This window comes from Myotis nattereri (assembly GCF_964212035.1).
Source record: "Myotis nattereri genome assembly, chromosome: X".
Classification (NCBI taxonomy): Eukaryota; Metazoa; Chordata; class Mammalia; order Chiroptera; family Vespertilionidae; genus Myotis; species Myotis nattereri.
This window is the reverse complement of record NC_138078.1, coordinates 36,845,486-36,864,788: the sequence shown is the minus strand read 5'-3', so window position 1 is coordinate 36,864,788 and position 19,303 is coordinate 36,845,486. Positions and strand designations below refer to the sequence as shown.

At 36.5% G+C, this 19,303-nt stretch overlaps 1 protein-coding gene across 1 annotated transcript in view; it reads right to left on the bottom strand.

The window, feature by feature from the left end:
* Positions 1 to 19,303, bottom strand: part of BRWD3 (bromodomain and WD repeat domain containing 3) — a 144,418-nt gene that overhangs the window by 50,843 nt on the left and 74,272 nt on the right. Inside the window, exons 15-21 of the mRNA XM_081080783.1 lie at positions 13,192 to 13,326; positions 12,025 to 12,153; positions 10,719 to 10,944; positions 8,093 to 8,260; positions 6,145 to 6,325; positions 3,128 to 3,221; positions 258 to 407 (exon numbers count right to left, since the gene is read on the bottom strand). Of these exons, the coding sequence (XP_080936909.1) occupies positions 258 to 407; positions 3,128 to 3,221; positions 6,145 to 6,325; positions 8,093 to 8,260; positions 10,719 to 10,944; positions 12,025 to 12,153; positions 13,192 to 13,326 (1,083 nt within the window). The remainder of the gene's footprint in view (positions 1 to 257; positions 408 to 3,127; positions 3,222 to 6,144; positions 6,326 to 8,092; positions 8,261 to 10,718; positions 10,945 to 12,024; positions 12,154 to 13,191; positions 13,327 to 19,303) is intronic.

Here is a 19,303-nt window from a genome sequence, read left to right as displayed (position 1 = left end):
CCAAAGCCAAACTTTTGTTTGCATGTTTGATACCCTCAACCAAGACAGTATCTTAGGTACAAGTCAGAAAAGATAGCTAAAAAAATTTAATATAATCTTCAAATTCGCTAGTAAATGCCTTATTAATAATCCTCTTATAAGAAAATCATTAAAATAATTTTGTGTTAAAGAAGTGACCCTTCAAAGTAAATCCAAAGTGATGGTACTAACTAGAAAACAAAAAAATTATATTGAGTAAGTAATATCAGATATCTAACCTCTGAGGAGCTGTCTGAATCTTCCTGTACACCTGAACTTTGACACAGCGCTTGCGAATTATGCTCAATGTTGGACCGTGTTTGGTAAGTATGCTGACGCTTACGTTGTGTTCTTCGTAGAGACCTTCCACAGCTAGGCTGATAGTCATTCTGTAAAACAAAAGTACAACAGACTTTTTAAAAATTAAAGTCTCAGTGAACATACATAAACAGACATATAAAATGCAAATAAATTGGGTGGGGGTGGTGTGGGAATAAAGGTAAGGGATAGAAATAAACCCCCTAAAAGAAAACCTAAGACGAAACTATATATATAATCCATCTTCCATTAATATTAATAATAAGCAGTATTAATGGCTTTCCTATTTTGAAAACTTTGTGAACAAATTAAAAACAGTGCTTAAAGTCTGGGATGTAAAAATTTACCCAATCAGTATTTAAATAGACTATATTATTCACAATTACAGAATGACACAAGGTATCTATGTCATAGCTATAGCTATCTTTCTATATAAATGAGAAACATGCAAATTAACTGCCCCTCCGTGATGCCCACAAGCCATGCCCACCAGACAATGAGGAGTGATTATGCAAATTAACCCAACAAAGATGGTGGGCTAATTTGCATACACAGGCACCGGGCAGCCAGGGGCAGGGCAGGTACTTCCCCTGCGTCTCCAGTTCTGGCCCCGCAGCTGCTTGTGCACACACAGGCGCCAGGGAGCCGGGGGCGGGGCAGGAGCTTCCCACGTGTCACCATGGCAAGCACGTGGACGCCAGAGAGCCGGGGGCAGGGCAGCACATGCGGACACTGGGGAAGCTACTGCCCAGCTGGCGCGCGCGCACAGGTGCCAGGGAGCTGGGGTCGGGGCGGCGCACACGGGCTCCGGGGAGCCGGGGGTGGGGCCGCATGCATGGAAGCCGGGGGCGGGGTCTGGAGCTTCTCCTGCATTGCCATGCGGGGGAAGCTTCCACCCCGCTTTCGCGCGCACTGGCGCCAAAAGGCCTGTGTCCCCGGGACAGGCATCCTCGGGAGCCAGGCCACCCCAAGCCTGTAGGCCTGGAGTGGCCGGGGTCCCGGAACATGACAGAGGGTGCACATAGGGCTGAGGGGACTCTCCTCCACCCCCCCATGCACGAATTTTGTGCACCGGGCCCCTAGTGTATATATAAGCTTTAATATAATATGTACTTCTTTAGTTCTATAAAAACTACATTTAGCAAACAGTTCAAAATAATTAATTTTTAACAGCCAAAATGTAAAGTGAAAACTATTTTATTCTAACCTTTAAAAATATAAAATATTACTGATATAACATGTCAAAGCTACAATCCTACTATGTCTTCAGGAGTAAATAAGTTTAAAAGTCTTATCAGTATAAAAGGGCTAGTTTCTTACATTTAAGTATTTCTCATTTTCTATAAATAAAAATGTTTTAGTCCCAACTGCACTATCTATTAGTATCAGACAAGTCTGATGTTTGACAAATCAGCTTAGTAAGAAAAAATATAAATCATAGATATGAGTCCTTCCAAATCTCTAAGAAAATAATCTTATCAGAGAACATCAAATAAGCTAACAAAATCTCAACAGAAATTAAGAAATTGTGCAGCAAAATAATCTAAGACTATTTAGAGATATTCTTTTAAAAAACGATTTTATTGATTTTAGATTGAGAGAGGAAGGGAGAGGGAGAGAGAAATATCAATTGGCCTTCCTCCTGCAGGCCCCCTATTGGAGATGGAGCCCCAACCAGGAATCAAACCGATGACCTCCAGGTGAATGGGATGATGCTCAACCAACTAGCCAGGGCTAGAGATAACCTTATAATAGTTAACTAAAACCGTGTTTATCAATACGGAAAAAAAATAACACATTTAAAATTCACTGTCCATTGATTAGATTTCTTTAATAAAATTAAAATCATCCTAGACTTCCAAAGCTACAATACTCTTTAGGAGTTATGGTTACACCCAGGAAGAAAACTGTACTTCCTTATGTCACTAGTTCGTTCACCTCAGAGTTCTAGTAAGGGGCTTACCATATACCTAATAGAGTACAGGAATCCTACTCCCTGTTTTGCAGTTTTTACTGAGAATATGAATTTTCCCAATGTATAGATCATATTTTACTACTGTGTGATTAGGTAGCCCAAGAGTGTGCATAGGGCAGGAGTCAGCAAACTTTTCTGTAAAGACCCAGAGTGTAAATATTTTGGCTTTGCAGGTCACATGATTTTTGTTGCAACTACTCAAATTTGTATAATGTGAAAACAGCTATAGACAATATATAAAAGAATAAGTGTGGCCCAAACCGGTTTGGCTCAGTGGATAGAGCGTCGGCCTGTGGACTGAAAGGTCCCAGGTTCGATTCCAGTCAAGGGCATGTACCTGGATTGCAGGCACATCCCCAGTGGGAGATGTGCAGGAGGCAGCTGATTGATGTTTCTCTCTCATTGATGTTTCTAACTCTATCCCTCTCCCTTCCTCTCTGTAAAAAATCAATAAAATATATTTTAAAAAAAAAGAAAAAGAATAAGTGTGGCTGGGTTCCAATAAAACTTTAACAAGAATAGGCAGTAGAGCAGATTTAGCCCATGGACTAAATATCATACAAAAATGGTATTTTAATAGAAATAGCCTTACCCACAATGATTATATGTCCTAGATTTTGGGGCATAGTCCAGACTTTGTGTAACTTTATCCTTATTAATAACCATGTATCTCAATTTTGGGTTCAAAAAATAGGTTCCCTATATACAGACACCTATCAAAACAGTCCCTTAATACATAACTGAATCTTTCAAAAACCTGGTATCTGCAAATATTTGCAAATAGTGTGTCCCAAAGTACTGTCAAACTAAACTCACCCTTTGGGTAGCATAAGATGGTTTTTTCTTCTTTTCAACTGTATAGAGACTGATTTCTATGTCACCTTTCGCAGTTCTACATTCTTCCTGAACCCTAATTAAAAAAAAAAAATCAAAGGTCAAAGTAACAGAAACTTATCAAAAAGCAAACCGACGGTTTAAAAGTCAGATAAAAATACTTCTACTACATGTAAATTTTGCCATTTTAACCATTTTTACATGTACAATTCAGTGGTATTAACAAAATTTACAATGTTCTGTAATCATCACCACTATTTCCAAACCTTTTTCATCACTCAAAATCTAAACTTTGTAACCATTAAGCAATAACTCTCTATTTTTCCTTTTGAATGCCTGTTAAACTCTAATGTACTTTATGTATATATGAATTTGCCTATTCTAGGTATTTCATATAAGTTGAATAATATGATATTTGTCCTGTTATGTCTGGCTTATTTCACTTAGCTTAATGTCTTCAATGTTCTAGCAGGACTCCAGAACTCCATTCATGGCTGAATATGTATTATACATGTGTGTATGTATTATATTTTGCTTATCCATTCATCTGTTAATAGACACTTGAGTTATTTCTCCTGTTCAGTTATTCTTAATAAATGCTGCTTAGAACACTGGCATATGGTAGCTATTTCAGGCCCTGCTTTCAATTCATGTTTTAACGTTTTGAGCAAAGAATTATTTCAAACTGCTCTATTGCCAGAGGGTGGCATTCAGTTCATAAATTAGCTATGGCTCCTTTTTTTCTTATTACTACTGAAGAAAGCAAAGTTGTAATTTTAATTTAATTTTTCCACTTGTTGGCTGAGCTGCTGAAAGGCTTGGTTAGGGAGCTAACATGATTAAAATAAATTTTATATGTTCTCTATCACTGTCCTTTCTCTTTTATAAATCTACTAGAGGCCCATTGCATGAAGATTCGTGCAATAGGTCTTCCCTTGCCCTGGCTGCCAGCACCGGTCTTCCTCTGGCACCTGGGACCCAGGCCGAAGCCTTCAGTCTTTGCTCTGCTGCTTCACGCCTATGTATGCAAATTAACCGCCATCTTTGTTGGGTTAATTTGCATACTCTCCTGATTGGCTGGTGAGCGTAGCAGAGGGATGGTCAATTTACATGTTTGTCTATTATTAGGTAAGACTTGATGCATGTTGCATGATTCGTGCAATAGGCCTTCCCTTCCCTTGGCTGCCGGCACCGGTTTTCCTCCAGCACCGGGTGCAGTGGAGAAGCCAAACCTCTTCAGCCTTCAGTCTTCGCTCCACGCCTGCATATGCAAATTAACCACCATCTTTGTTGGGTTAATTTGCATACTCATCCAATTGGCTGGTGGGCGTAGCAGAGTGACACCAATTTGTATGTTTCTCTTCTATTAGTGTAGATTTCCACTTACTGTGGATTTTTTGGAGTTGATATTATAGCACAGTGATGGCGAACCTATGACACGCGTGTCAGAGGTGACACACAAACTCATTTTTTTGGTTGATTTTTCTTTGTTAAATGGCATTTAAATATATAAAATAAATATCAAAAATATAAGTCTTTGTTTTACTATGGTTGCAAATATCAAAATATTTCTATATGTGACACGGCACCAGAGTTAAGTTAGGGTTTTTCAAAATGCTGACACGCCGAGCTCAAAAGGTTCGCCATCACTGTTATAGCACATGTTAGGGTTCACATAAAGCAGGGGTGGGGAATGTTTGGCCCCTGAAATCATTTGGTCTGACCCTGCCAAGGCATTTGGGGTGAGTTAACTAAATGTTTGACCAAATATAATAGACTAATTTTTAAGTGGATAATTTTGTATGGCCCTTGAATGATGTTATAAATATCCAAATGGCTGTTGGCAGAAAAAGGGTTCCCCACCCCTGACATAAAGGATAGAGATTCTTTTTTGAAAAATTTTTATGCAGCCCGGCGTGGCTCAGAGGTTTGGTTTGATTCCCAGTCAGGGCACATGCCCTTGTTGCAGGCTCGATCCCCAGCAGGGGGCATGCAGGAGGCAGCCAATCCATGATTCTCATCATTGATGTTTCTCTCTTCCTCACCCTTCCTCTCTGAAATCAATAAAAATACATTTTAAAAAATTTTTTATGCAACTCGGTGAAGCCACTGCAGAAAATAGTTTGAAGTTTCCTCAAAAAAAAAAAAAAATTATAAATAAATAAATAAATAAATGGAACTGCCTTTGACTCAGGGTTCCTACTTCTAGGAATATATTCTAAGCCTGAAACACTAATCAGAAAGAATACATGCACCCCTATGTTCATAGCAGCCTTATTTACAATAGCTAAGATTTGGAAACAGCTCAAGTGCCCATCAGTAGATGAGTGGATAAAAAAGCTGTGGTACATTTACACAATGGAATGCTGCTCAGCTGTAAAAAAGAACGCAATCTTACACTTGGTGACAACATGGATGGACTTGAAAAGTATTATGCTAAGTGAAATAAGCCAGTCAGAGAAAGACAAGTACGATAGGATTTCACTTGTATGGGGAATTCTAATGAATATAAAGGATAGGGATTCTAATTTTAAAATTTATCCTAACAAAATCCTTTCATACTCCAAGTTCACTTAAATAACACTTAAATACACCTTAACCACTAGAATCTACTATATATCTATATTGCAAACTACTCCAGTTGATAGCCTTCTAAGAAACACTGTTGAAGTTTAGATTCATATCACTGACATATTTATCCACATAGCCTCATGTTTTTACTTAACATTATCTATATTCTTATCTTCTAATCTACCCTATCAACATGGAAGACAAAGATCTTAATTTTCATTTTTCAATATTTAACACAAAGCTAAGAAAATTGAAGACAATCATTAAATTGTTATGGAATGCACTAACTGAAATAAAGTGAAAAAACTAATGCACAACTTAGTGGATTTAAAAAATATTTTAGTTATTAGAATAACAGAAAACATTTTGATTTACTTACAAAAAACAAAGCTCTCAATTTTCTTATGAATGTTACCTTATTAACTCACCTACTAACCCCATGATTTAGTTCATTTACCACCACTCTTCTGCTCCATGCCATGAGATCTCGTTCAGTGGCCATCTGGCTACGAAGAGCATTGTTATGCATTTGTCGGACACCTTCAATTTGACCATTACGTCGGAGCCCAATATTTGGAGAAGATATGTCCATATTTGGACTTCTCAGAGCTAAAACAAAAACAAAGAAAGATACCCTTTCTGAGCAAAGGCACCAAATTTTTTCAGATCAGAGTTCTAAATAAAATAGGAGATTCCAAGTAATAGTACTGGACAACATTAATAACCCTTGGTTCTACATTTTCTATACATCCCCTTGATGACTTTTATTAGTATCATGAACGAAGCTGGCACTAAATAAATGTGTAAAGTTTCCATAGCCCTTTCAATATTTTTCAAAACACTTTTACATCTCTCATCTACTAACTGCTCAGTAAATGCTCCCCAAGAAGTATATTTAACATGACAGTAGAATCACAAATGTCTATTAGTACTAGCTCAGAAAGCTGCTTATTAAATTTAAATTCTATCTTTATTTAGACCATTAAGAGGACTCTGAATAAAGCTTCAACAAGGCTTTCAAAATTAGTAAGAGAAAAAATATAAATTGGAAAGGAATTTAATATTCAAAATTTCATTTTCAAAATTGATAAGCAATAAAAAGGGAAATAGTAATAAAAATTATATTTTTCCTTTTAATCCCCTAGAAAGGTCCCTATTAATTTATTTATGTTGTATTTTAAAATAAACCAAAAAATGGAAACTGAAAGTCAACTTAAAATAAGCACCAGAGAACACTCAAAAGAACATTGCAAATAGAATTAGACGGGATCCCTTTGACTAATGGCATTTTAAATCTGTTCAAAGAAACCTAATACACTTTCCCTCTTATTAGCAGTTTTAGTTACACATGATTAACTGAGGCCTGAAAATATGAAATAGAAAATTCCAGAAATAAATAACTCATAAGTTTTGAATTGCACTCCATTCTGCATAGTGTGGTGAAATATTGGGACAGGAATCATCACTTTGTCCAAAGTATCCATGCTGTATATATGCTCCCTACCAGTCACTTAGTTTTCAGTTAACAGAGGGAGCTTAGTTATCAGAGAGAGAGATCAGTATCAGAGAGAGAGAGAGAGAGAGAGAGAGAGAGAGAGAGAGATCATAATCATGTTACTTTGATTATGCTATAATGTTATAATTATCCTATTTTATTATTAGCTACTGTTATTAATCTCTTAATGTGCCTAATTTATAAATTAAAATTTATCATAGGTATATATACAGAATAAGATAGTACATATAGGGTTTGGTACTATGTGCAGTTTCAGGCATCCACTGGGGATCTTGCAACCTATCCTATGAAGATAAGGGGGGAGGGAAATGACTACTGTATATTAAAATAAACTACCTATATTTCCTAAAGTCATTTGAGCCACAAAGATAATGAGATTATAGTACTATTGGTATATCTATTATCACAATTGTAAATTAATAAAAATGTTATTTTTCTGTAACTGAAAAATAAATTAAAAAAGAAAAGCCCTAGCTGGTGTGGCTCAGTTGGTAAGGGCACATATCCAGGTAGCAGGTTTGATACCTGGTTGGAGCGTATACAGGAGGCAACCAATGAATGTCACTCACATTGATGTCTCTCTCGTCTCTCTCTCTCTCTTTCTCTCTCTCTCTCTTTCTTTCTCTCTCTCATTCCTCTCCCTTCCTTTCTCTCTAAAAAAATCAATAATAAAAGCACATTTTAAAAAATTAAAAAGAAATATCTAGTACAAAAAAATAAAAAAAACACCCCTCCAAATGTTTTTATTTATAAACCTAAAATGTTTCTCACATGCAATTACTTTGTATAAGTAAAATAATTAAAACACATTTATCATACCTTTTACATACACACACACACACACACACACACACACTTACCACCATTAGCAGGATATGATCTATTAACTGGAAAATGTGGAACATCTCCTTCGTTAATTAGTCTCAGATCTTGTTCTCTCTGTAGCTCCCTGATTATTCCATCAAGAATGCTCTCATCTTGGTCATTGGTTTGTTGCCCAATTACCTGTTCTACCACCTCACCATCACCTTAATGAGACCAAAAATACAAGGCCACTAAGTTACTTATGTTTTAGTATACCCTAAACAGAGTAAAAAAACAAACTTAATATGTAAATTTATAGATAAAAAAAACACAACAGGATAAAAATGAAAACAAAGCATATATCAAATTAAATACTTTTAAAAGAACTTAAAAAAAAATTTGGCATGTCAGCTTGACTTACCCAATATCTTAAAATTAGACATTATGAGGGCTTTCTTATCTTAAAAAATAATTATTAAATTTATTAATTTAAAGATGAATTTTCTCCATGGAATATTCTAAACTAAAAGTTGGAAGTAGAGGTTTGAGTAAGGTTTTAACAAGTTCAAACACAGATAACTAAAATATTTTGCATCTTACTTTCATGAGAATTTCCTTTCTGAAAGAAACCAAATGATGTTCGCCACTTTCAAATGTTCTCTCAATATATTGATGAATAGAAAATTATTCTTATGATACACTGAAATTCAATTACTTGCGAATAAATACTTTATTTCTATGATCTTTTTCTTTCTCAGCTACATCATAAACCAGTTTTTCATCTTATTCTCTAGTCAGATTAAATGGTATCTAGTAGAACAGCCAAATGAACGAGTCTTACAGGAAATCAAGTGGATGAATTACAAATGTTTTTATTCAAATATTTTAATTTTATCTCCTACTTAATATTCATGCTTCCCCCTTGTTTAAAAATTGCATATAATCAAAGTAATCATGAACACATGGTAACACCTTTTCATTGCTTTATAAATTTTTACAAGAAAAATCATAAAAAATGTGCAACATTTCACTCTATAAAGGTAAAGTCTAAATTCCCTAGTAAAAAGTAATTTGCAAGTCAATAACTCACTAGGTCATACCTACATATAACAAAGATATGAAAGCATTCAGGTGTGAGGGTCGTGTGGAAGAGGCAGTATACACAAGGGAAATATGCTAACCAGAAGAGCTGCTCTGATAGAGAAAAGTTTATTTCAATGTCTTATTCTACTACTAGGGGCCCAGTGCATGAATTTGTGCACCTTGAAAGGAACTGTGGGCCGAGGCTGTGGTGGGCACAGGGGCGGGTCTCAGTGCATCTTCTGCTCCCCCGCCCGGCCCCTCCTGCTATGGACCCCAGTCCCCTGGCTGCCAGCAGCCCCACTCCCGCCGCCACTGCTCCCATGCTCTGACGCTGCTGGCCCCGCTTGCACCCGCTGATGACATGGAGCGATTGGGGCCAGCAGGGCCAGCACCGGCAGTGGGTGCAAGCGGGGCTGCCGCCAGCAGCAGGTGTGAGAGGTGGATGCTGTCCTGATCACCCCTCAGGAGAAGGGGGAGGTGGAGAAGCTCTCAGGGGTGATCGGGACCCGCACTGGGTGCCAGCAGTGGATGTGAGCAGGGCTGTTTGCCGGCAGTGGGTGCGAGCGCCAGGTGGGACTGTAGCATGCGGGAGCAAAGAGTTTTCATTAACCTCCAGAGGCTCGCCCCATTGGCAGAAACTGGTGCCCTGCCTTGGTCTGGCACCCCAACTCACTGGTTTCACCATCCCACCACGGCCGATGACCGCCACGTTCTGCGTGTGCCCCTGGTGGTCCACACACATCATAGCAACCGGTTGTTCTGTTTGGTTGTTCCACTGTTCAGTCTTTTTGCATATATATATCCTCCCATTATGCATCACCACTGTTTCAATATCCTCCAAGATTGTGTATTATTTAAGCACTTACAATCCCCTCTTCCCAACACAATAGTTTTTTGCTTTTCAAACATGAGGATAGGTAAATAGCCACTTCCAAGCTTTTGGTTTTGAAATTTACTCTTCTTAGGTCCATTAACTATGGACTCTCAAATTAAAATACTAATACTATGAGTAGTGGAATTTCACCTATTATAAAAGCTTGACACATTAAAGTTAGCACAGGCAATCATTACTAGAAGTTAATGCTATATCACCCTGACTGGTTTTGCTCAGTGGATAGAGCGTCGGCCTGTGGACTGAAAGGTCCCAGGTTCGATTCCAGTCAAGGGCATGTACCTTGGTTGCGGGCACATCCCCAGTGTGGGGTGTGCAGGAGGCAGCTGATTGATGTTTCTCTCTCATTGATGTTTCTAACTCTCTATCCTTCTCCCTTCCTCTCTGTAAAAATCAATAAAATATATTTAAAAAAAAGTTAATGCTATAAACAACATGATCATACATATGTTCAGGACATTAAGAAAGCAGGTCATTCTCTTCTTGAGCATATTCTTGTTTTCCCTAATCCATTTATCTGTGTCCAGGTGAAATAAGCAATGTAAAAATACTCTGGAGCAAGGTAAAAAGTACTATGTAACTGAAACTTAATAAAGCTAAAATATAATCTGCCACAGAGTTTCACAGGAGGCATATATCATAGAGAGAACAGCAGCAAGTATAACATTTTGCAAAATGTTTTAAATTTAATTTTAGAGATAACATACCATTAGCCACATATCCCAGCTGTGGTATAAGTTGTTCATCTTTACAATTTTCCCGTCCTGGTACCAGCCTTTGGAATTTTGTAGGATGAGGATTTCCATCAACATCCACCAAGAATGGGGGAGGCATGAGGTGAGGAGCTTGCTGGGTTTGTTCATCTAATACATAGTTGTTGGCATCACGGATAAGAGGTCGATAATCCGTGTGGAAGAACATCTGATCTGGAATCTTTATGACAGATGCTTAGTATTTATGTGCACAGGGAATTTACAGATATAAGCACTTATTTTCACTCCTAGAGCACATGCGTTTTTCAAATCAGACAATTTTTGCATTCTCTTCTATTCCTTTATTGCCACATGTTTTCTATAGGTAGAAGTGATTCACCTAGATTGTAATCCCATATTTTCTCCACAAAATCCTGCAATCTGTACTTCTTTCTGGGCCTATATCATATTTCTCTTATTTTTATTTAAGTTTCAAAAAACATATAAACCTTTATGACTATTTTTCTTGCTTATTTTTATTCAAATAAGAATGGAATGCAATATAAACAGTGATGCATGTAGATATCAATTGCCTAGACCAATGATGGCGAACCTATGACATGCATGTCAGAGGTGACACACGAACTCATTTTTTTGGTTGATTTTTCTTTGTTAAATGGCATTTAAATATATAAAATAAATATCAAAAATATAAGTCTTTGTTTTACTATGGTTGCAAATATCAAAAAATTTCTATATGTGGCACGGCACCAGAGTTAAGTTAGGGTTTTTCAAAATGCTGACACGCCGAGCTCAAAAGGTTCGCCATCACTGGCCTAGACACTAAAATGTGATAGAAGTATTGAGCTGAACTCAGTGATTCTGAATTATCTTCCAACTCTAAGATTCTAAAATCTATTTCAAATTCACAGCTAATAAAATATAAGGAACTGGTGAATTCAGTTTCCAAAGTATTTTAATAAGATCAATAATAGGTAAAGTAGCCAAGCAAGAAAATAAATGTTCGATCACCAGCTGTTTATTCCCAATTTATGATAAGTACAGGATGCAATTTTACAGTTGTCCTCACCTATTATACCTGAAAGGTAGTACAGAGAATATGTTCTAATGAATTTTTATATCTATATCACCCTGTATATATCTTAATCACTATTAAGTCTTATGTTTTACCAAGAAAGGTAACTTAGTTGTTTTATATCTATTAACACACAATGACACTTATTAACTGAAGACTTCAAAGAAAATTTATAAATGATACAATCCAAAGCTAAAGTCTTCAACAAAAATCAAATATACTAACCTTTTCATAGTATTTACTGCATCCAAAACCAAAAAGCAGCAAATGCCCATGAGAATCTGTGCAGGCAAAATGGTTTCCATCTGGTGAAAATTTACAATCAAACACTGCACCATGGCCTTGGCCTTCAATCTGAAATTTAGAGGAGTAATTTTAAATCATTGTAAGAGGTAATTTTCTAATAATAAATAAGCAATAGCATCTGCTTGTTCATATCATGAATTTTGTGATGCATCAACATTCCAATGTACTCTCTGGCTTCTGTAGCCAGGATCCTAATGGAAACAGTAAGCTCTAAAAGAAATTAGGGAGAATAAAAATACAGTGCATGGTATCAAATATTATTAACAATGCCATATTTCAAACAGTACTAAATGAGTGACTGAGGGGACTAAAAATATCTAAACACAACCAAATTGACAAAGGTGATATCTCAGCAAAGTTAAAATATTAATTGTAATGCAAGTAAGTCTTAAAATAACCATCCTAAAATTAAAGCACACAAATCAATTTTATCAATAAAAGACAGATGTTATTATTAATGCCCTGGATCTGCTTAAAACCTATAAAAGTGACCTCAAAGGATAACAATTCAGAAATGTTTAGGAACAATGCTTCTTCAGAGAAGGAAACTGAGTATGTAGGATAGGAGTAGTCCCATAACCACAGGAAGATGTTCATTCTACTGGGAGAAGAGACAGCTCACCAGATTTTTACATGATTTGTACAAAATATATATATCAAGAGTATTCATATCTCCAATGCTACATTTGCCAAACAACTCCCTGATTACTAATTAAGCCATATGGGGTTCACCAGAAGCAGATAAAATATAGTCAACTGTTGTGATTAATAAATTAGGATTATAATTTAAGCATTAACCTTTTTGTGAGTTTGGTTAGTGTTAGCTCCAAAAGTTCATTATATCTGAGTTTCAAGAGTTTAGGGCTGGGGACCAGAATTTGGTAAATGCTAACACCATGAAAACAGAGTCACCCTGAAAGGTATAATTCTCTACTGGCCTTACATTTAAGTCTTGAATGATTCGGTTACTCTGTGGATTTAAACACAGGTCACATGAGGTTTTTTGGCACTAAATATACTTTAATTACCAAGTTGTCATAAAAGAGAAACCTGTTGTAATATGAACTAAGCACAATTTTTTCTTACCATGTTAAAATAATTCCGAATTTTGGTCCCCCGGTCAAGGTCCCAAATGAAAATGTTCCCATCATGGCCCGCTGAAAGTATGATCCTTTGATCAAATGGATGTGCTTCCAAAACAAATACTTCATCATCATGTCCCTGTGATAAAATCAATTAAACACGAAAAGCAACCTTAAGCATCTGGTTTATTTGGTCAAAAGATCTCCAGAGTACGCTATCAACCCGATTCAGATTAACTCATGCCCATCAAGTTAGCAGCATTTAATACATGGACACTACAGTGAATACTTAGGTAAGATTTCCTTGTATGTTTTAGTGCTGATTTCATAAAGTATTCAATAGACAGAAGAAATGAAAAAGTATTTAATACATAGTTCAAAACAGTTATAGCTCATTAACCAGGGTCCTAAAGTGGAATTGGTATTTCTAGGACTCTACTATTTAAAAGGCCACAGAAAATGTAACAAACAGAATCATTCATTAATACTCAGTTATGCCACAGTGATAACAGACAAACTTTCATTGTTCTTCAGCCAGCAGTCTCTATCACTGGTATTCAAATTGTATTTTATGAGGCCTCACGATACATTCAAACAACAAAGTATACTGAACTGATGCTGTCCTTTATCTACTTTATAATTGAGAATTTCATTTAATATGCTGAGAAATGGATTTGCTTATTAAAAATTTTGAAAACCAATGTTCTACATATATGTTTGCCTTCTAATAAATAAATGATTTATCAGTATATAGAGAGATCTTACTTCAGGGATCTGCAAAAACTTATATACATGTATACAAGGCCAAATCCAGCTCCAGGATGTTTTTGTATACACAGTCTGTGAGCTTAGAATGGTTTTACATTGTTTAAAGGTTGTAAAAAAAAAAAAAGAATATGCAACAGTGATCCTATGTGGCCTACAAAGCCTAAAATATTTATTATGTGGCCTCTTAAAGAAAAAGTTTGCCAACATCTGATTTAGATCATTGTTGATTTTACTTAATTCCTGGTTAGAGAGTACATGATTAAGAACAGGCTATAAGTCTTAGAAAAAGATACAAGACATCCTGAAGTTGAACTTCACTTAATAAAACATCATATTACACATCAAGAGCCTCTAGAAATGATCATATATTTTGAATCTACAAAGTGTACCTTATCCCAAATCACTGTACAAGAAATACAATAGAGTATCCTGCCACATTACCATCATGGACAAAAATAAAGCTTATTACAATTTATAGATGCAATCCCCATTAAATTACCAACGGCATATTTCACAAATCTAGAACGAACATTTCAAAAATTCATCTGGAATAAAAAAAGACCCCGAATAGCTGCAGTAATCCTGAGAAAGAACAAAGCAGGTGGGATCTCAATACCAGATATCAAACTGTATTACAAAGCCACTGTTCTTAAAACAGCTTGGTACTGGCACAAGAACAGACATATAGATCAATGGAATAGAATTGAGACCCCAGAAATCGACCCAAACCACTATGCCCAATTAATATTCAACAAAGGAGGCAAGAGCATACAATAGAGTCAAGACAGTCTCTTCAATAAATGGTGTTGGGAAAACTGGACAGATACATGCAAAAAGATGAAACTAGACCACCAACTCACACCATACACAAAAATAAACTCAAAATGGATAAAAGACTTAAACCTAAGACGGGAAACCATAAAAATACTAGAGGAATCCACAGGCAGCGAAATCGCAAACATATGCCGAAGGAATTTCTTCTCTGATAATGCTCCTAGGGCAATGGAAACTAAAGAGAAAATAAACAAGTGGGACTACATCAAAATAAAAAGCTTTTGCACAGCAAAGGAAACCATCAACAAAACAACAAGAAGACCCACTACATGGGAAAACATATTTGCCAGTGATACCACCGATAAGGGTTTAATTTCCAACATTTACAGGGATCTCATGAAACTTAACAAAAGGAAGATAAACAATCCAATAAAAAAATGGGCAACGGACCTAGATAGACACTTTTCGAAAGAGGACGTACAGAAGGCCCGAAAGACATATGAAAACATGCTCAAAGTCACTAATTATACGAGAGATGCAAATCAAAATGACAATGCGTTATCATCTCACACCTGTCAGAATGGCTATCATCAACAAATCAACAAACAACAAGTGTTGGAGAGGATGTGGTGAAAAAGGAACCCTTCTGCACTGCTGGTGGGAATGCAGACTAGTGCAGCCACTGTGGAGAACAGTATGGAGCTACCTCAAAAAACTAAAAATGGAACTCCCATTGGACCCAGTGATCCCACTACTAGGAATATATCCCAAGAAACCAGAAACGCCAATCAGAAAGGATATATGCACCCCTATGTTCATAGCAGCACAATTCACCATAGCTAAGATTTGGAAACAGCCTCAGTGCCCATCAGCAGATGAATGGATTAGAAAACTGTGGTACATATACACAATGGAATACTATGCTGCCGTAAAAAAAAAAAAAAAAAAAAAAAGGAACTCTTGCCTTTTGCAACAGCATGGATGGAACTGGAGAGCATTATGCTAAGTGAAATAAGCCAGTCAGAGAAAGATAAATACCACATGATCTCACTCATTTGTGGATTATAGAGAACAACATAGACTGATGAAAAGGGACAGACCCAAAGACTGAGAAACAGCAATCAGGCTATCAATCCCCAGAAGGAAAGTAGGGGAGGGCGGGGGTAAGGGGAAGAGATAAACCGAAGGACTTGTATACATGTATGTAAGCCAAACCAATGGACATGGACAACAGGAGGATGGGAGCATGAGTGTGAGGGGCGGGGGGTTGGGGTTAATGGGGGGGATGAGGACACATTTGTAATACCTTAACTAATAAGAAAAAAAAGAAAAAAATAAAATTATATATATATATATATATATATATATATAACAAAACAACCCTCCCCGAAAAAAAAAATAAAGCTTATTAAAAAATAATTGCAGACAGGCTGAAAATGTGAAGTGTTAAGATTAGAAGGTAAAATCCCAATACAATAAATATCACAATTAAAATTTATCAAAACTGCTTTCCCAGTGACTACTACAAAATCTTTTGTTATAACAAAAATCTCTTCCTGAATAATCAATTTGATACAGTAAATATTTTTGCAGGATCCTAACAAGTAAACAATAAAATTACTTTGTTAAATTTTAATGATACAATTACTTCAGTGTATAATAGGAAAAAAAGGCTCTTAAATAGGAGAATTAATATTTTGATCATATGCCTTGGGATACTGCATAGACACTGGATCTAGGGAACAAAACCTAGTCAAATCCAGTAATGTCTTAAGACTCATCATCTGTCCTATTTTTATTTATTAAGTACACTTCTATTTCTACCACCACCACACAAATTTAAATTATCATAATGGTCCATCCTACTCTTGACTCCGACAATATACCCAATGTCATTCTTATCTCCAATCTAATTATTCTGTTGCCAGACTTGTATGGTATTTTTCAAAAGCAATAATTCACAGGTAATACCTTTGCTTTTAAACTCTTTAATGATTCCCAAATAGTCTTTGGGGAGATCTCACAAGACCTTGAATGGTCTGGCCCCTGTCCATTTCTTCAATTCTATCTAGTGACACTCTATTTCTGCTTTCTGTGCTTCAGCCAAAAATTGGCTTTCTTTCAATTCCCTTCTACCCCAGGACCTTTGTACATGCTTTTCCCTACTGCTGTAAGGACTTTCGAACCTCCTCACATATGTAATATATCAAATATTTATTGATCTCCTACCATGTTGAGAAAGAAAGTAAACAAGAAAAATATCAGGAAGTGATAAACACTATGATTAAAATAAAGCAAGAGGAGGCCAATCCAGATTGTTTGATCAGCAAAGGCCTTGTCAAGGATGTGACATTTAGGCTAAGATCTGAATAATTTCTATCTACCTTTCAAATCTTAACTCAAACTTCACTACCTCAGGAAACTTGCTCTGAGTCTCCCAGATCAGGTTTTGTCAACTTGTTAGAAACTTGCATTTTATTTTGCACTTCTCTTTCTTAGCATTTATTTGATTAATTTTTTCTCCTAATAGGCTATAAAATCATTTATTACTAATACCCAACTCAGTGGCTGGCACATAGGAGATGCTCAGTAAATATTTGCTGAATGGAAAAACTTTATACTCCACTAAGACCCTGATATACAAATTGTTAACACAGAAAATATAAGCTCTTTACAAAAACTAAGTAAATTTGACTGTTATAAGGACTGAAAGTAATCTGTTCTAAAATTTCTTCAGTAAAATTCACAGAAAACAGATAACCTATGAGTCAGCCCATGGTAATAGTACAACTAAACAAAACTCTAAATTAAGGTACTTATCAAGAAAGAATTTTACATGGATTTATAAAATCAATGGCTATAACATGGCCTTTGAAATTGTGATTTTTAGACATATAGACTTGTGCTGTCTAATAATGTAGTTTTAACCACATACGGGTATTAAGCATTTGCAATGTGGCTAGTCTGAATTGAGATATTCTCTAAGTATAAAACACACAGTTGATTTCAAAGATTTAGTGTGAAAAAAAAAAAAAAGCAAAATATTTCATTAAGTCCAGCCAGCGTGGCTCAATGGTTGAGTCTTGACCTATGAATCAGGAGGTTACAGTTTGATTTCCGGTTTGGGGCACATGCCTGGGTTATGGACTTGATCCCCAATGTGGAGTGTGCAGGAGGCAGCTGATCAATAATTCTCTCTCATCATTGAAGTTTCTATCTCTTTCTCCCTCTCCCTTCCTCTCTGAAACCAATAAAAATATTTTTTAAAAATATTTCATTAATAATTTTATATTAATTATATGTCGAAATGCTACTAGTTTTGACATACTAGGTTAAATAAAATCCTATATAATAAAAGGCTAATATGCAAATTGACCAAATGGAAGAACGACCAGTTGCTATGATGTGCACTGACCACCAGGGGGCAGCTCCTGTGTTGAGCATCTGCCCCCTGGTGGTCAGTGCGCTCCCACAGGGGGAGCGCTGCTCAGCCAGAAGCCCTAAGCCAGGCTCACTGCAGGTGAGTGCAGCAGCGGTGGTGGGCACCTCTCCTGCCTCTGTGGCAGTGCTAAGGCATCAGTTGGACATCCCCTGAGGCTCCTGGACTGTGAGAGGCCGCAGACTGGGCTGAGGGACCCCCGCCCACCCCGAGTGCACAAATTTCCTGCACTGGGCCTCTAGTATATTATTAAAATTAATTTCACCTGCTGAACTTTACCTTTTTATTGTGGGCTGCTAGAAAAATTAATATTACATATGTGGCTCATTACATTTCTATTAGAGTGTGCCAACATTGACAAACATTTCCTAACAATGAATCAAGCAAGCAGCCTGGCTGATGTGGCTCAGTAGTTGAGCATCAACCCATGAACCAGGAGGTCACAGTTTGATTCCTGGTCAGGACACGTGCCTGGGTTATGGGCTCAATCCCTGGCATGCAGGAGGCAGCTGATCAATGGTTCTCTCTTATCATAGATTTTTCTATCCCTCTCTCCCTCTCCCTTCCTCTCTCTGAAATCAATTAAAAAATATTTTAAAAAAATCAAGGAAATAGTAAAGGATTTTCCACACATATTAACAGAAACTTATACTAGGGAACAGAGAAAGCCAGAATGAGATACGTGCTGGCTTATATATATAAGGAAGAACCTAAAATTCCACTAAACGGTGTTGTGTTAAAGTTTTATTTAGGAAAGAGAACTTAGGAGGTATATGAAAGATAAACTGGAAATCCACCCAAAATTAAAGAAATCTTTAGAAAGCTAATATGCATTAGATAAGATTATCTCAGAAAGGAGTCAATAAGGATTGAACCATAGTATGCTGCAGTCAAGTTATGAGAATTGGTTTCTAGTCCCTATCACTACTTTATTTACCAGCGATTTTAAACCTTTTTCATCTCAAGAAAAAGTAATTACTAAAATTTTGTGGCACACCAAAAAAGACATTATATTTTTGCTGATCTGACAAAAAAAATAGATTTAATTTTGATTTATTCACACTGTATGGCTATTGTTGTTGTCATTTTTTAATTTGACAATCTAAGGGAAAAGAGGTCTGTGACCCTGACTAAA